Source organism: Diaporthe citri (genome assembly GCF_014595645.1).
Source record: "Diaporthe citri strain NFHF-8-4 chromosome Unknown scaffold_9, whole genome shotgun sequence".
NCBI lineage: Eukaryota > Fungi > Ascomycota > Sordariomycetes > Diaporthales > Diaporthaceae > Diaporthe > Diaporthe citri.
In genome coordinates this window covers 1,828,076-1,845,980 of record NW_025064854.1, presented here as the reverse complement: position 1 = coordinate 1,845,980, position 17,905 = coordinate 1,828,076, and the positions used below count along the sequence as shown (strand labels likewise).

The window sequence follows — 17,905 nt, the reverse complement described above, 5'->3', positions numbered from 1 at the left end:
GATCGTCCTGATATAAGGCAGACTGACTGCAGCCAGACGGGTGATATACAGGACATACATTGTATATCAAACACCCAAGGCTGCAGGTCCCGCGCACGCTCTGGTGCGCCAATCTGGATTGCGTGCACATGTACAGGCACCCGTGGGGGGCGAATGTAGGGGCCGAAACAAATTATCCACCAGGCGGCTCTCTTGCCTGCGCAGATAGACTTTCACGGACCCTGCGGCGGGTAGGTTCCTGTGCGAAATCATCACACTGCCGACGTCTCATCATCTTGGTGTATATGCCTCACGGGTGCATCCATTCCTGCTGCTCTGCACGCCGCTATGAACTACGCACACACCAGCACAAACACTGTCAGTACAGTACACACGGCTTGCCGGTCGCCTAGATGCTACCTGCCGGGCTTCCCGGAGTCGCAACCGATCCCCCACCAGTCCGCAATCTTCCGGTCCTGATGGCTCGTCGAGAGTTTGTGTGAAGTTGGCCCTCGCAGGATACGGTAACATATCCAACTACGACCTTGGCGGCCCGACTGGCAACTAGAGGTGTGGTCGACATCGAGCCTCTTCTTCAAAGCCCCCCGTAGGCTTGTCCATTTCCCGCGGGCGGTCCATGCCCACTGCCACCCACACTTCAGGGACCTAATCGGCTGGAAGAGAGGATACATACACAACACCACCACCGCCAACCACCAAGGCGGGGGTGGGGGAGGGGCTCAAACCGGTGGCAGCCGCAGCACCGGGTCCGGGAACGGCCTCTCCCCCATCATGTCCGCCGACGAGGTCGGGTGCAGCACCAGCTCTCTCGTGGCGAGCTCCGAGTGAATGAAGCCCTCGGGCCCGCCCATGAAGTCGGCCATCTTGACCTCGTCGAAGACGAGCGGCTCCTGCCGTGTCCTCAGCAGCGCCACCTCCCTCCACACCCTCTTCACCCCAGCCGCCATCCGGAAATCCCACGTGCTCGTCCAGCTGACCACCCCCGTGTTCTCCACCACCAGGAACCGGAACACACCCGCGTCCCAACGGGTGGCGTTGTACAGCTCCATCGCCTGCAGCGCCGGCATGTCCCTCGCCGCGAGGCCCGCCGACCGCAGGAGGCCGTTGACCTCGTCCGGGAACGCCACCTCGGCGATCATGCGGGACGTCAGCGTCAGCCAGCGGAGGTGCTCCCACCGCGGCAGGGCCGGTGGGTTCGGGACGCCGGGCTTGAGGCACGCCCATGGCTGGAAGAAGTCCTTGGCGTCCACCGCGAACGAGGCGCTGAGCTCCTGGAGGTGCGTGCTGAGGCGCCGCAGCCCGTGTGCCAGGAAGGGGAACCGAATCCGCGTGTCCCACATATCGTTCTGGTCGAAGGCGCCGAAGTGCTCGAAAATGCTAATGCGTTTGAGAGTGGTTGGCCAGAAGGGTATTTGGCCGGCGAGTTCTGCGTGCGGTAGGTGTTAGCGGACGGTTCAGGTAGGATTTGATTGCGACTCTTCGTAGTGGCGTCTTAGTGGGCACGTAGACATGCTTACCGCTGTCGACATCTTCCTGAGCAGGCTGGTCTACCTGCTGCCACGGCTCGAAGCGCACCTCTTTCAGACGAGGTAATGACCTCAGGACTGGTATGAGCGAAGTGGCCGAGACGTTGCGGAAATTCCGCCGGAGTATAGAAAAGCTGGTCACCACTTCGACCATGTGCAAGCCGTGAATGCCCTGAGGGTCAGGTATCACCAGGAGCATGAAATCCAGCAGTGAATCAAAGTATCTTGAGTTCCCGTCCGCGTCAAGACCTGCCTCGCCGAATAGATTCCTCTTGTCACTGTATCCAAGAATCGGTGTCAGCTTTGCAGGCGTGGAATATGTTCGAAGTAGCCAGAGCAGGGCACGAGAGCGAGCTCACCTTGGAGAGAAGGCGCTGAGCTCGAGGCTGATGCCGCGGCCATTTCTCGAAGACCAGAATTCCGGTGTATTCCACGGATCGAGCAGCTTGAAGAGGTCGTAGAGAGCCATGGAGTACTTGAAGTTATTCTCCTCCTGGTCCTGTTCATTCTCCGGGACCTGTCTCGACCTGCGCGAGTACTCAGGCAGCTCAACCCGGAGCCATAAGTGTCTGAGCAGGGCCCTTCGGCGGCCGGTCACGTATTCTTCGAGCTGCGGCAGGTCGGTCTGCTTCACTGCGAGGGTCCCAAAGGTGGCCTTCTCGATCTCGGCTTGCCACGACTTGCAGACGACGGCGTACTCGGCCATGAGGTGCGACTTTGCCTCATCCTCGGCGAGTATCTGCAGGATCTTATGGGAGAGCTCGTAGGGGAGGCGTTCCCAGGACGAATTGGGGTTGGTATCCTCATCCGTCTGTGAGTCTTCTACTCTTGAGGCGCTCCGTGCTCGAGCGGGCTCCTCGGGCATGCCCTCCTCAGAGATCACATCCTCCAAGTCGTCCTCGCCCGAAACTTCCTCGTCTGGGACACCCATTTCGACGTCGTCATCAACATCCTCCCAGTCATCGCGATCACCCATCTTGAGGCCAGTGTGTTCTGAAGAATCTCTGTTCGGCCTAGTAGATATCCAATGATAGATAGACCTGATGTGGGTGGACCAAGACGGCTGACCAAACCCCGTGCTAGACCCTTGCGGTACTTGGACTGTTAGCTTGCAAGCTCGTTTGACAACCGCTTGGAAATGGTATCATAGTAAGAGAAACAGGGTGTCGACCAGCTGAATCCCATGTTGGTCCAGCTGAGTAATCTTTGCGGGCCGGCGGTGGTGAGTCCGAGTCGGCTGGTCAGGCCCGGTTGAAGAAATTTTGAGCCAAGATCTCACATGCCCTCTCACTGTTGACGACGAGCGTTTCTGCGCCTCGGGGACATGATGCCCTCGCTAATATGATTTGCAGGAGGTATAACTGAAATGGTACGTACCTTCGTGGAACTACAGCCTTGTTGGTGTGACTATGAGTGATGCTTCGCGTTGGTTGGGGGTGGGCAGGTGCAAGGGTTGGCGTTCTACTACCTGCGGCCTCCGTCATTCCACAGTACACAGCACCCGCTGCAGCCTTCTCAATGGACCGTGCGCCCATTGACTCACACAGTCCACGTTATCTACTCAACTTCAACGTCTGCTGCCGACGACATGACCACCCCTTTCCTCGCTCGTCAATGATCAATCAGGAACATTTTTCCCCTTGAATTTTTCCTTTTTCCTACGAAGAATCCAATCTCCTAGTGCTTGAGCACAACTTTGATCACGTTTATCTGCGCTCTCCGTGACACGCCTCCCGCCCAGCAAGCGCTTACTCAACCATCTCCTACAGCCCTCAACTGGCAGCTCTCCTCCGACCTCAATCTCTCAACCTCTGACTCACACTTTGGCCTCATGACACGATTTTGGAAACACCTCATCACCGGCTACTGCGAATGCCAGAGAAGTTATGTGGTGAAATCCTAGCAGTTTTGTGCACTATGTGGCAGAGTTCAGCGCCCACAGTTACCAGCGCCATCGTTCCCAGCCGCCATGGCGTCAACTCCGCAAGGCGAGGCGCAGAGGCAGCCTCGGTATCGAAGGACTCGATTTGTGTGTGTCTCAGACACCCACAACCAGACGGTCAAGCTACCCAAGGGTGATGTCCTCATCCACGCTGGGGATCTGACAAACCAGGGCAGCTTCTCCGAGGTATGTCGTCGTTGTTCCTGGATTTGCGCACAGTCGCTCTCGCCATGCTGACAGAATCACGCCGTGGCTCAGCTTTCGAAAACTGTACAATGGTTGGAGAAGGCGGATTTCGAGGCCAAGATTGTCATTGCTGGGAATCACGACGTCACTCTCGACAAGGCCTTTTACGCCGAGTATGGCTCGTACTTCCACAACCAGTCGCCTCAGTCACCAGATTCTTGCCTAGACCTGCTTACCTCGAGCCCGTCGATCACCTACTTGGACCACAGCTCTGCCACCGTCGTTCTGGATAAGAACCCTTCCCTGAGAACCTCCTTCACTGTGTTTGGGTCACCGTACAGCCCGAAGGATGGCATGTGGGCGTTTGGATACGACCGGGCCAACGCAGAGTCTTCGACCCCAATTAACTCCAAACCTTCAGATGAGGCTCCCTCCCTATCTTTGCCAAAGTCTGGGGATCTGTGGTCTTCCATCCCTTTGGACACCGACATCGTCGTCACGCACACCCCACCATACACCCACTGCGACGAAGCCATCTCCAAAAGACGCGCCCTGGGCTGCGACGACCTGCGCCGAGCTCTGTGGCGGGTTCGACCAAAGCTCGCGGTGTGCGGCCACGTTCATGAAGGCCGCGGGGCAGAGCGCGTCAGGTGGGACATCCAGGGTGCGTCCGGGGCGCCGTACACAGAGCTGGGAGTCGAGCGGTGGGAAGACCCAGGTGCCGGGCCCACAAGCAACAAGATGTCGCTGGTTGATCTAACCTCACGTGGAGGGAGACGCCCACTGGACAACGACGGCTCAATCGTGGGGCAGGGGCGGTGTCCCGAGAGCCAAGGCCAGGGCGGCGCCTGTGAGCAATTCGATGATGCGACAGCTACGGCCCTCCCAGGCTTCGGCACACGCGGCGTCGGCGGGAACCCAGACTTGTCGGTGAGGTGCGACAGGGAGGCCTTGTGTGGCCGTATGGGCCGGAGGGAAACGTGTGTCATCAACTGTGCGATCGCGGCGACGAATTGGCCTCATAGCGGGGGCAAGAGGTTCAATAAGCCCATCGTCGTTGACCTAGACTTGCCGACTCTGGAGACGGACTGACAGGGCAGGTAGGCCGAGGTAGTCAGTAGAAATCTTTCTAGGTGGTGCTCTTCATATCTAGTTCAATTCCTGTCGTGCGAGCTCCTTACATTCATAGCAGGTAGGTTTGCTGAGGGTTTGTGATGTTTCCATCGTTCTGCTGGCATATGTACCGAAGACGAGACTCGGAGGGATAAGAAGCGTAGAACTCACGTACATGGGGCAGGAGGAGGGGGCCGAACCATGCTCGTCGCCTTCCAGCTTGACCAGCTCGAGCTGATCAGTCTGAGGTGCGGCCACCCTGGATCAAATGCTGGCTGTCATTCACTCGTGGCCAGGCCCCCAGGGAGCCAGCCCCCCCCCCCCGGGTCTCTCCCATATAGCCACCCGATTTCATCCCATTTCGACTTGGGGTGAGGATGGTCTAGTTGAGGTGCGGGCTGACTTGTATCTTGTAAAAGGTACTTTCACGAGTCACCTGCCATTGCCGTGGGCTAGACAGGAGTTCGATCCCTCTTTGTCGCTCAGCAAAACTCTTAAATGTCTCCGTGTTTCCGGTGGGGATGGCTTTGCGGGTTGATCGACACTGCGTTTTCGAACCTCGTAAAGTTGATTTACTCCCATGTGCTTGATCTCAGTCTGACTGGGAACGCACATGGCATGGAAAATCCACCAAAGAGTTTTCTACCCTCGCTCCGGCGGGGGGTCTTTTTGTCAAATCCACCAAGGTCCGTGGCGTATTAGCTATTATTCAATGTCCTCGTTGCTTCGCTTGCCTGCCAATCGTCCTCTTGCTGGTTTGTGATCCTCGAGACTGGATCAGCGAAGATGTCCTGCTTATCGTTTGTTGACCTCTCGCCTTGTACTACAACCTTTTGGCGGTTGGTGATGCTGCTGCTCCTTCTCATGGGTGCTCACTCGCTGGCGGTACTGCAACTTTTCAGGCGCAACACCGCCAGTTGGAGTGGATTGTATCTTCTCTAATATCCCCGATCGCTGGTCAGAACGTTGTTGTCGCTACCAAGCGTGACAGGGTCGACTGGGCCAGCTGAGCAGTTGCGGGACCAAGTTGCTCATTGGGCACGCTGACAGCGGGGAGAACAACCTCAGAACAGCTACCGAGAGATAATGAGTACATAGGACATCGCGAGGAGATTCTAAACGCCGCAACTCCCAGATGAGCACCAAGGGGAGCAGAGCAGGCTCAGCCTCCAGCCCCAATTCGACCTTCGTGAAACAACGGTCGCTGTTCCCAGAGCCAGTCCTACCCGCAGACACCGACCAGACGATGTGGAAGAAGTGGTGATGCCAATTTGAGCACACTTGAACGTCCAAGAGGGGCGATGAGGGGCATTCACTTTTGGTCCAGTCATCGGTTGACCAGCCCATCTCACCCACCACCATGTTTTCTTCCACATAGTCAACCGAGTTCGTCTGATTTCGACTTGGAGAGGCCGAACGGTCTAGTTGAGGTGCAGGCGCGTTTCATTTCTTGAAAAACACACGCCTTGCCATTGCCGTGGGCTAGGCCACAAGATCGACTCCCCAAAAGTCGGTGCGGCAGCCCGCGAGCCTTTGTGCCACGGGTAACCACTACTCATGGCTGTGACTCGGTGCGGTAATGTCGGCTTGGATCGACCAAATACACACTGAGGCCCCAGGACTCAGATGGTTCACCTTGGAGTTTTTTACCCTCACTTCGGCGGAGGGTCTTTTTGCTGATTCTCCCCAGGTCCCTTTAACTACAATGACTCTTCTTCTCTAGAGCATAGTAAGTTCTTTTCTTTTCTTTTAACCCTAGCCGATTCTGGTCGATGAGAACACAGCTCGAATGGCAATCTGTCACGTTTTCCCCCCTGCTGGAAGGGGTGTTGGCCTATGTGTTTGGTTAGTGCTCTTCCATATGCGCATCTTCAACTTCTTTTCCGCTCTAGTGCTATTGACTGGCTTCACAGTATGGCTGGCTGTAGGAACGGTAGTTTTAGAGCGATAAGTTGTTTCTCTACTAATATCTCTAACACAACTTATATTTTCAACGCACGGTATTTCTATAAGACTATGTCATTTGTTCAAGTCATATTTGATTTCAAAATACCTTCAGATTTGTTCAACTTAATAAATCAGAAATTGTAACTAGACCTTATGAAGAGAAATGTTGGAATGGCTACATGTATTTGAACATTCAACTTTATTGTCCACAAAAGAGATTCTGCCGACTTGCTTGGTCTTTGAGAGCGTGCAAAGGAAAATGATCCAAATCCACTCATCAAATCTCCATATGTCCACTCAGGACCACAACAAGAAGGCCTAATTGGGCATGAGTGAAGAGATGTACACCAGATTAGAGATGAACAGCTTCAAACAACCTCCACAGCAAGCCACATGGCAATTGTTGCTAGAGTATCGCCAACGAAGTAACTGAGAAATTTTATGCCCAGGGCGTTCAGAAAGTTTACTGCCTGTCGGAGCAAACGGGCCGCAGAAAATTCAGCCTGTTGTTTGTATCCAAGGTAAGGTGGCCCATACGCGGGGCACAGCCGGTCCTTACAGACGTTTTGTCCAAGTTCTTCGAGATAATCGGCGTACGATGAGCACAGCCTGGTAGTAGCCACCATGGTCCGGAAGCACATGGACAAGAAAGCATTCATGATGCTCGAGAAAAACTCCTCAAGCGGGGCTGGGAGCCCCCATGTGTACAGGACCACACAGACCACGGCGATCAGAACCAACTTACGGAAAGCCATGTTGAGAGTGAGGTCTTGAATTCGGTCAAGTCTCTGATTTTCAGTCGTGGATGATTGCGGGCCTCGATGCAAATGCTAGGCGGAATGATCTAGATTTCGATGCAGCCTTGGTTGTTGTCTAGACGTTCCGAATGATTTGGCTTGGACCACCGGACACTCTCGCAAAGGTGAATTGTGCTGTTGATGTCTGAATGATTGCTGCACCACAAGAAATTTAGTACGCTCCATATCCACTTTTATATCCGGAGAGTGTGCTCAAAACTCGCGGCGGGCTCCAGTCTATCTAGGTATGCAGCATGAAGTCTGGCTACCATGACTAATGTCGAGAGCAGCTCGACAAAGAGACCACCCTTTGTTTGCATTTTGGCCTTAGTCGCACGAAATAGTAGCGTATGTGTATTGTTAGTTTGAGAGGGCCAGCTCTTTGTTCTATCAGAACAATAGGTATTGACGATGAACTGGCATAGGCCTGATTGGCAAGGGTCCAAAGGAGTCTTCGAAAGGCCTTCCTACGGCTTTCTCAAGGGACTCCCAACGGAAACGGAAAAAATAATTTCAATTTAGAGATTCAACCGGTACATATTTGGGATCATTGTCAGATGATCGGTGGCTTTGTTGAGTTGATATGCTCATTAAGCTTGAGCATTAACATTTGAAAAGCCACAAGACAGAAGAAAGAGTACCTTATCAGAATCAAGATGTCACTTAGCATGAGGATACATTGGAATCAGACGAGCGACTTCATATTGGAGAGACAGGTACCAACTGCTGGGCAACTGCTGCTTAATCATGACTTCATTTCCGTGCACTTAAGGCAAGTGCCTACATAGTTCCACCGAACTCAGGGGGACCAGATTAGAGATATCAAATGCTCATTTAGTAACATCTGTGACAGTCTTGTTTCAGCATTGCTCGCCGTTTTGGGTTATCCTTACATGAGCTTTAGTTTCCTCAGAGGACGACGCTGACACGTTCAGCAAGGTGATGCAAGAATAAACACATCCTTTCTGGGATGAATGATGCTGTTCTTGTGGAATCTTGTCCTGAACGAAGTGCTTGTTTGCCAGTGTCCACGGCCCTCGCTCTTTGAGCAAGGGCTCGGATATGCTAGCGGAAAATTAGCAATGGTCCGAAGACGATCACGAAACATCCATGTTTTGTCGATCGCATGCCACATTCAGTGAAAGATCGTCATGCTCAGGCCTGGATTGGGAATAGAGATGTTGCTTAGGTCAGAAAATAGGCAGTGTAGCATCGGCCAAAGGCCTTCCCTACACATGCTTAAGGCTCATACCGTGTCTGCTTACAATCCATGATGCTGCTGTCCGAGCCGGCACTGGGGAAGCGTTGTAGCAGGATTACACGCTGCCCCGAGCACTGAAGTCGGCTTGTGGGTCTGACCAGTGCCGTAGCCAACCAGCTTACATGGTTGTGTTCTTATTTCTAAGCTTGATGACGGATTTGCGGTCGTCGGCTTGCCAATTGTCAAGACCGACATCCGAAGTCTCCTCAAGGTGGCATGTCAGACTACGTCTCGGACTCATGTTAGCCTATGGATTCTGAAGCCTTCTCATTGCTACATGTCTCAATGAATCCTATACCAGGCATCCATTTTCCGCCTTGTCGATCTCTGCTCTGCCATCATTAGTCTGCACCACTTGGGCATTTGACGGATCAGCTAGCACAACTTCGTACTCAGGTATCTCAATGACTCGGTTTCATTGCTAGCGGCCATGGTCTTTTCCCTCCTTGAGCCTGCACTTCAGTATGGAATGCCAGTCGTTGCGTTCATTATTCGAGGTGGAGGGGAGGGGGAGGTTGTACAGGTGGGTGAGTATACAGCCACCTCTGTCGAATTTGTCTGTTTTTAGAGAAACGCTGACACCTTAGATTTAGTTCAGAAAATTCGCATTGACCTAGTCATACTCATATCATACTATTCTTCATCAAGATGCCATTTTACTACGCTCCGAGGTTGTTCCGATAATTAAATTGGTCGAAAACTACAAGTGTAGTTGACTTTCTTCTCTAGAGCTCGGGGTGATGAGAGTTCCGAGCAGTTGTGTTGTCATGGTGAAGTGGGTCAAAGGATCTAGGTCAAACTTTATTTTGTACGCTTTTTTATACTGTCGAGGAGTTTGCAGCACCCAGTATTGTGATACCTTTGGCCACTGACATACGACAACTGTCCGTCTCCATATGAGTGGATATAGTATAGGAAGGCCACCGACATCCGAGCAGTCCAAGGCTATAATCCGAGGAGGATCACTTTCCTTGTGTCTATGTTGCCATTGGCTTACACAACGAAGGATCGTGGCCGAATACGCGTGTAACATCGAGTTCAGCTATGAAGATCGTACCAGAAGGCCCAAGGCTTGCTGCCGTCTGAGGACAAAATGACGATCAGTAATCGTTTAGGCGCGCCGCTTCAAAAGTCTCATCACACCGCTATGACCAATTTCATGCGGGCATGCATCCTCCCACACAGTTGAAGTCTTCAAGTGCCGTCTCATCGACTGGAAAAGACTCTGTAGATCACATCAATCCTTCGAGGCAACAGCAGCACTCGGACTTCGTCCCCGATGGCCCATCGATGCAGTGCTCATGAGACAACCCACAAGGCTGTGCCATTCACATCATTTAGTGATACTGGGCAATTTCAACCATTTGGCTGTATGATCCAGGAATGCATATATAAGAGCCCGCTCAGTCCCCCTTCGCTTGGCTCGATCTTCAGACAACTCACTCTCAAGCTCACTCTACCAAGCACTATCACCAATCAATCCCTCGTCTTCAAGACCAAATTCTCAGACTCTGCCAAAATGCAGTTCTCAGCCGCTACCCTCGCCTTCTTCGTCAACCTCGCCCTGTCCGTGGCCGTCCCCGAAGCTGCGCCTGTCGGCATGGTCCAGAAGCTCGACGCCCGAGATGTTTCCGAGAATCTGATCTTCGGACGGTCATTCCCATGTGCCTCTAACAACCCAACCACCTGCTGTGCTGTAAGTCATATTTGGGCTCTCGAGCCCCATCACCAATTACTCCCTCCCCCCCGTAGTACTTTATCTACCTTGGGGCCGTAAATGAACGCATAGAGGGAAATTTACTAACCCACCTGTGGATAGTGCCGTGGCGGATTCGGAACCTGTATCAACGGCGTATGCAGCTGCAACGGAGGTGACTGCTAAATACAATCTGGGGTGACTTGAGTTAGTCCCAACAGCCTTCACCCGCTGGAGAAAGCAGGGAGGATTGAGGGTATTGAACGAATTTCTTCCAGTCACTCTTTGAAACGAGCTATAGCATGAGTTACGGGCCAATGAAAAACAAAATTTTGACGTCAAATGCTGTGCGATCACTCTGAGCACAACGGTGTGTAGCATTCTAGGAACACCACAAACCAAGTTTTCTTCTCTCGGTGAACATGCAAGCATGCTGAAAAATGTATGAGCATTGCTTATTGAGCTTCGCCTTGGACAGGCTAATTGGACCGGAGTCTAAGACAGCTGGTAGAAGACTGCTTAGGCAGCATACAAGGGGGAAAATCCCTGAACTGGATTTTGGTGTAGCGATTGTCAGTACGGAAACTTTAGGGACTACAAGGCTTATGAAAGAGAATACTACACCTAACCGAAACCTCGTCTTCCAGATTTTAAAAGCAAGTACCGGGGCAATCTATCATCACCATACAACAATCCGGCAGGACCAAGGCACTGTGTGACATATTTTAACTCGTAATTGGCATTCAGGAAAGCGTGCAAGTTGGTGTCGATGTTTTATGGGTTTTCTCTCTCAGACTCCGAGGGAACATGCCAACCTTACAGTACTCGGAGCAAGGAGCAGCGAGCCAACATTAATCGATAAAATATACGAGCGGACATCGAGTCTTGAAGACTATCTAGATGACCATTCCAGTTATCAATTGCTACTTGTTTGAGGACCTCTGTTGGTAGGTCTCTCGTACGTACGATAATTGTATGGGAAGCAATCGTGTATTAGTATTATTCTGTTTAAGTTCTGAAAGGCTATGTACCTTGGAGGGAATAACTAAAGTAGCCTTTAAATGCAAAGGTTATACTTATTAATACTTATAGTTTTTCTCTTCTTTTAATAAATATATATAATCTTTATTATAATTAATGATCTTTATTTTAATTAGCCCTAAAATTATAATTCATTATATATTAAGTATATATAATCTTTATTATAATTAATGATCTTTATTTTAATTAGCCCTAAAATTATAATCCATTATATATTAAGTATATATAATCTTTATTATAAAAAAGTATTATTAAAAAGGCTTAAAATTATAATTTATAAGTTTTAAAGTAAGTTTTAATAATTTTTATTATTATATTATTTTTTAAACTTATAATTATTATTATTATATTATCTTTTAAATATTATACTTATTATTTTTAATATTTAACTTTTAGGGTTGCTTTTTTGTAAAGATTATTAACTTTTATATAATAGCCTTAGTTTTAAATCTCTTCTTTATAAAGGAAGTTAATGCTTATAAAGTTAATGCTAAATTCTTTAGCTTATATTTATTTTTATTATATATTTTTATAATATAAATATTATTATTTTTATCCTTATTCTTATTATTAAAATGCATTTAATATTACTTTAAATTAATTTCTTTTAATTACTTTTTATCTTTTTAAAATTAAGTATTATAAGCAGCTTAATTATTTATTATTTCCTTTTCTTACTTTTTATTATTTTTTTTAATCTTCTTAATAATTATCTTTTATTTAAATTGCTTAAGTAATGGCATATATTTCTTAATAAATCCCTTTATATATAAGCTTTATATATGCTTATTAATAGTTTAATGTAAAAAGTTTTAAAGTTAAGTTAGCATAGCAATTTAATCCTTTAATAATTAAATCCTTTTAATTTAATATATATAAAAAACACTTAAGATTAAAATTTTTATTAAATTATTTATTATAAAGATTATAATAATTTAGCATTTAAAATAATAATTACTTTAATAATTTTTATTATTAAAGATACTATATAATTTTGCATTAAAAGTTTTAATGCTTTTAATATAAATATATAGCTTTTTAACTATATTATTAAAAAATATTTACTTATCTTAATATTAAAAGTTATTAATAATTTAAATAATAGTTATTATAATAGCATTATTTAGGAAAAGTATTTTAGCTTAAGCTATAGTTATAGCCTTTAGCTTATTAATTTTAATAATTCCTTAAAAGTTTATTTTAATAAATAGCTTGCTTTTTTTAATACTTAATATAAAAGTAAAGTTAAAGGTAATCTTTATAATCTTTATTAAAATCTTATTAGCTTAGTTTTAATTATCTTTATTATTAATAATAATTAAATTATTATTAATATTAAGTAAATAAGAATCATTATTATTAATATCCTTATTAATATTTATTAAATAAATAAGTAAATAAAAGTTATTATTATTAATATTCTTATTAATATTTATTAAATAAGCGTTATTAATAATAACTTTGCTATAGGAATTAATAAGATTAATAAGCTTATCTTTATTTTTATTAATTAAGGTAATTTTAGCCCTTTTTATAGCTTTAATAATAATTTTAATTTTTATTTTATTACTTAATAGAAATATAATTATAATATTTATTTTATTAGTTAAGGTTATAATTAAAATATTTATCTTATTAATTAAGATTATAATTGCAAAGCTTATTTTATTAATTAAGGTTATAATTGTAATATTTATAGAGGAATCTTGATTTTAATTAAAAATTGCGGTAGGGCTACCTTTAATGCTAGTTATATTAATAGTAGCTATGGTAATAATTATATTAGGTATGTTTTTAACATAAAAAGTAAATATAATATTTATTAAATAATTTTGCTTATTATTATTATCCTTATAAGGCATATTAATAAAAGTATTAAACAACTTTTATAAGTTATTATTAATATTCTTTATTATAATAAAAAGAAAAAAGATTTTATAGGAATTTAATAATTAAAATAAATATTTATAATATAAAACTTTATAATTATTATATAATAATTATTAATTTATTCTTTAATTATAAAAAAAGTTAATAAATTATAAATAAATTTAATAAAAGTTAATTTTAATATTATTGCTAATAAATAGCAGTAAAAGATAATAATAATAATAAAATTAATATTAAAATAATAATTATTAATAATATTAATAATTATAAGATTATCCTTATATATAATAAGGTATTAAAAAGATTTTAATTAAAGTATAAAAGGTTAAAGTTTATATTAAAAATTTAAGTTTAAGAAGTATAAGGTTTTATAATTAATAGTAATAAGGTTAAAAGAAAAAGGTATTAATGGTAAGTTGCTCCTTTTTTAATAAAAAGGGGCTACTTTAAGTTTCTTAATTAACTTATTTATTTATATACAAAGCTTATTATTATTAATAAGCTTTTATAATGCAGTATTTAAAGTTAATTTTATTATTATATTAATAGGGTTATTTTTCCTATTTATTTACCTTATTTTAGCAATCTTTCTTATTTTATATAACTTTTATAATAATATAATATTAATTATAAAGTGCTTTTTCTTTATTATTTTTAACTTTATAAGGTATTTATATAGGCTATATAAGTTTATATAAATAATTAAAGATATATTTAATAATAAGAGTTATCTTATAGCCATTTTAATTATTATAGCTAAAGAGATTTTAATATTTACTTTATTTATTATATTATAAATTTTGCTTATTAACATGCTTTAAGTAATATATTTATACTTTATTAATAATTAATAAAGAATATTACTTATTATTATAAATTTTTTAATTTCTTTATAAGTTTTATTTATAAGGATAATAATATATTTAAGTTAAGATATTAAGTTTTGGTTATTTATAAATAATTTATTTATAAATATAAAAAGTTTTACTATTTTAAAATTAAGGAATATATATTTAATTCTTTGCATAATATTATTTATTTATTATAATAGTTATATATTTAAGCTCTTATAATCTCTTACCTTTAAGTTTTATATTTATATAGCTATTAAAAGATTATATAAAGCTTTTAATTAATAAATTAAAGCTATATATACTTCTTAAGCTCTTTATTTAAGGTATTTTTAAAAAGCATCTTTAATTATTACATTAATAATTATAAGTTTATTAGCTTATTCGTTTTAATAAGTAGTGATTAAGTTAATAATATTTATAGTTATATAAGCTTTGTTATAATTTATTAAGTTTTTAAGCATTAACTTTTATTTTAATTTTCTTTATAATTTCATAGCTTTTATTTTAATTTTCTCTTTATCTTAAAATTTTAATATAAATAAAATTAATATATTATTTATTTATATATTTATTATTTTAAAGAGTTATATAGGCTTTATAATTATTAAATAAAGATTATATATAAAATAATTTATCTTAAGCTTTTATTAATAATGTTTTTAATATATATTAAATTAATAAATATTAGATTTTATTATATTATATAAGGATTAAATAATATAAATAATTATGCTTAAAGAGTATTTATTCTTTAATTCCTTTAATAATTTTATAAAGATTATTTTATATAATTTTAACTTTACTTAAAGGTAAGCTTAAATAATATCTTAAAGTATAAAAATTATACCTTTTTCTTAAATTAATAATAAAATAAGTATAAGAATTATTTATTAGCTTATTCTTTAAATAATTAAGCTTTATATTAAGATTAATCTTTTTTTATTATTATTATAATTTTAAATAATAAATTAAAATTTCTTATAAAATTTTATAATTTTACTTTTTACTTTTTATATTATATAAGATTTAAAGAAATAATATTTATTATATTGCTTTATTAATTATTTCTTAATTTAAAAAATATCTTTAGCAATAAGGTTATTAATTTTTATTTTATTAAATTCTTTAAATAATAAGCTTAATATTATAATAACTTTATTTTATTTTAATTTAATTATTAAATTATAGTTTTTATTTTCTTTTTTTAAGATATATAATATAATAATATAGTTTTTTATTTTTAATAATAATAATTGCATAATAAGTTATATTTAAGGTTTTATAACTAAGTTTTTTACTTATAAGGATTGCATTTCCTTATTATTATTTTAATAATATAATTAAATAACCATTAACCTAAACATTGCAGCTTTATTTAATATATTTAAAGTTATATTATAGTTATTTATAGCAATAACTTTATATAAACCTTTTTATTCCTTTCTTTCTTTTTATATATAAACTTTATATTATAGCGAATATTTTGTATTAAAAATAGGTTTAATTTTAATATTTAATATATTTTGCATTTATTATTTAGCTATAGTTTTTTATAATATCTTTATAATTTTTAAAATAGCTTTTGCTTATTTTTATATTAATAGTAATAATAGTAACTTATATAATATTTATAAGTAGGTATTGAAAATTAAAAGCATAGGGATTAATTTATTTAGTTTAGCAATATTATTAATAGCTTTTATAGCTATTTATAGGATAGCATTATTATTTATATTATTATATAATTTAATATATAAGATTTTATATACTTATTTAAGGGCTTAATAATATCTTTTAACTTTTTTAATAAATTAATATGCCTTTATGGAAATTTATTTATATTTAATTTTTATTATTTATGCCTTTAAATAAAATTTTAAGAATGTAAAGTTTATTTTTACATTATATTTAATAATATTTAATAATCCTTAATATATATTAATTTAAAATATTTATAATGTTTATTATGTAATCTTTATAAATATAGATTTTAAGAATTTCGCTTCTTAAAAAGCCATAACTTAATTTATAATATAAAGGATTAAGCATTTGCTTAAATATATTATATTAATTAAGATTTTATAGTTAAATTTATAATTATTATATAATATAAACTTAAAACACTTAAGCATAAGTTTATTTATTTAATAATAATAATATATATTTTTAATCTTTATTATTATTTATTTATTAATATTTAAATTACTAGCTTTTTTAAGCATTTAATATAATTAATTTATTAATGGATATTTAAAGTAATAATGGAGTTTCCTTATTTTTATCTTTAAGAGGAAATATATAATATTAATAATTTAATTTAAAAAAAACCATAAGTAACCTTATTTTCTAAGTATTAGTATAATAATTGCATTATTAAAGGAAATCATTTTATTTATAATATTATTATAATATACTTAAAGCTTATCTATATTTATTAAGTAAAGCAAGAATAAGGTTTATGCTTAAATAATATGGAAGTTAATATAACTAATTAAGATAAAAACTTTTATTATATTAAATAAATTAATAATTATTTTATTATTAAATTTAACTTTAGCTTTTCCTATGGCAATTATATTAATTTAATACTTTAAGTCTTTTTATTATAATATAAGAAATTACTTATATTTAGCTATAAATATTAATAATACTCTTATATTTAGCAAAATTTTTTAAAAATAAGTTTAATTATATTTATTCTTTAAGATAAATTAATTAGTTATAATAATCGTTTTTATTTAAAAAATATTATCTTTTATAATTTAATATATAAACGCTTTATTAATTAAAAAATTAATATTTACATAATAAATTTTCTTATTAAGTCCTATCTTTATAATATAAGTATTGCTATTACAACTATTATCTTAATTCTATTTATCTTTATATTTATAAAATTTATTTTTATTATTTATTTTATATTCTTTAAATTTACTTAAAAAAATATTAAAATTATTATTATAACTTTTATATTTATATTATATTAAATAGCTTCTTTTTATTAAATATTGCTTATTAATTAAATATTTAATTAATTAGCATTCCTCCTTCTTATAAATATAATATCTTTTTTTTAAAATTATTTTCCTTCTTTTTTATAAGCATTATTACTTTAAGCTTTATAGCTAATATTATAAGATTTTAACTACTTAAAGCTTAAATAGCTTAAGTTTAATTAATTAAATTTTTAATTTCCTTAAAATGCTTAAAATTATAATTATTATTTTTCTTTTAGCTTTTAATCATTATATTTATAATTAATATAATATTAATTTAAAACTTTATTTATAATATAAATTATAATTATATAATTAAGCTATGTTTTTATTATAAATTTTAAGTTTAAAAATAACTCTTTATATAATTAAGCTAACTTAAAAAGAGTTATTTTTAACTTAAAAACTTTTTTATAAGCTTTAATTATTATTATTCTTAAGTTATTTTTTTTAATATAATCTTAACTTAATGCCTATTAATAAAGTTATAATTTATTAAGTATTAAATATAAAACCTTATATAAGTCTTTATTTAAGTTTTATACTTTTATTTTTATAAATATTATTATTATTTAATTTATATAATAATATTAATAATTAAGGTTTATATTAAAATGCATTTTAATTTTAAGGTATGTTATTATAAATATATTAAT

At 38.2% G+C, this 17,905-nt stretch overlaps 4 protein-coding genes across 4 annotated transcripts; 2 read left to right on the top strand and 2 right to left on the bottom strand.

Moving 5' to 3' along the window:
• Positions 1 to 719: 719 nt before the first annotated feature.
• INS49_015615 (uncharacterized protein) lies at positions 720 to 2,502 on the bottom strand (the record flags this gene model as incomplete). Its single annotated transcript, XM_043176294.1, has 3 exons — positions 720 to 1,426; positions 1,518 to 1,804; positions 1,886 to 2,502. The coding sequence occupies 3 exons, from the start codon at positions 2,500 to 2,502 to the stop codon at positions 720 to 722; spliced, it is 1,611 nt and encodes a 536-aa protein (XP_043019749.1).
• Positions 2,503 to 3,495: 993 nt separating this feature from the next.
• On the top strand, positions 3,496 to 4,746 carry INS49_015614 (uncharacterized protein; the record flags this gene model as incomplete). The annotated part of the gene is made up of 2 exons (XM_043176293.1): positions 3,496 to 3,654; positions 3,727 to 4,746. The coding sequence occupies 2 exons, from the start codon at positions 3,496 to 3,498 to the stop codon at positions 4,744 to 4,746; spliced, it is 1,179 nt and encodes a 392-aa protein (XP_043019748.1).
• A 2,336-nt stretch (positions 4,747 to 7,082) lies between these two features.
• INS49_015613 (uncharacterized protein) lies at positions 7,083 to 7,469 on the bottom strand (the record flags this gene model as incomplete). Its single annotated transcript, XM_043176292.1, has 1 exon — positions 7,083 to 7,469. One exon carries the CDS (start codon positions 7,467 to 7,469, stop codon positions 7,083 to 7,085), a length of 387 nt encoding a protein of 128 aa, XP_043019747.1.
• Positions 7,470 to 10,291: 2,822 nt separating this feature from the next.
• Positions 10,292 to 10,654, top strand: INS49_015612 (uncharacterized protein; the record flags this gene model as incomplete). The annotated part of the gene is made up of 2 exons (XM_043176291.1): positions 10,292 to 10,468; positions 10,592 to 10,654. 2 exons carry the CDS (start codon positions 10,292 to 10,294, stop codon positions 10,652 to 10,654), a joined length of 240 nt encoding a protein of 79 aa, XP_043019746.1.
• Between the last annotated feature and the right edge of the window lie 7,251 nt (positions 10,655 to 17,905).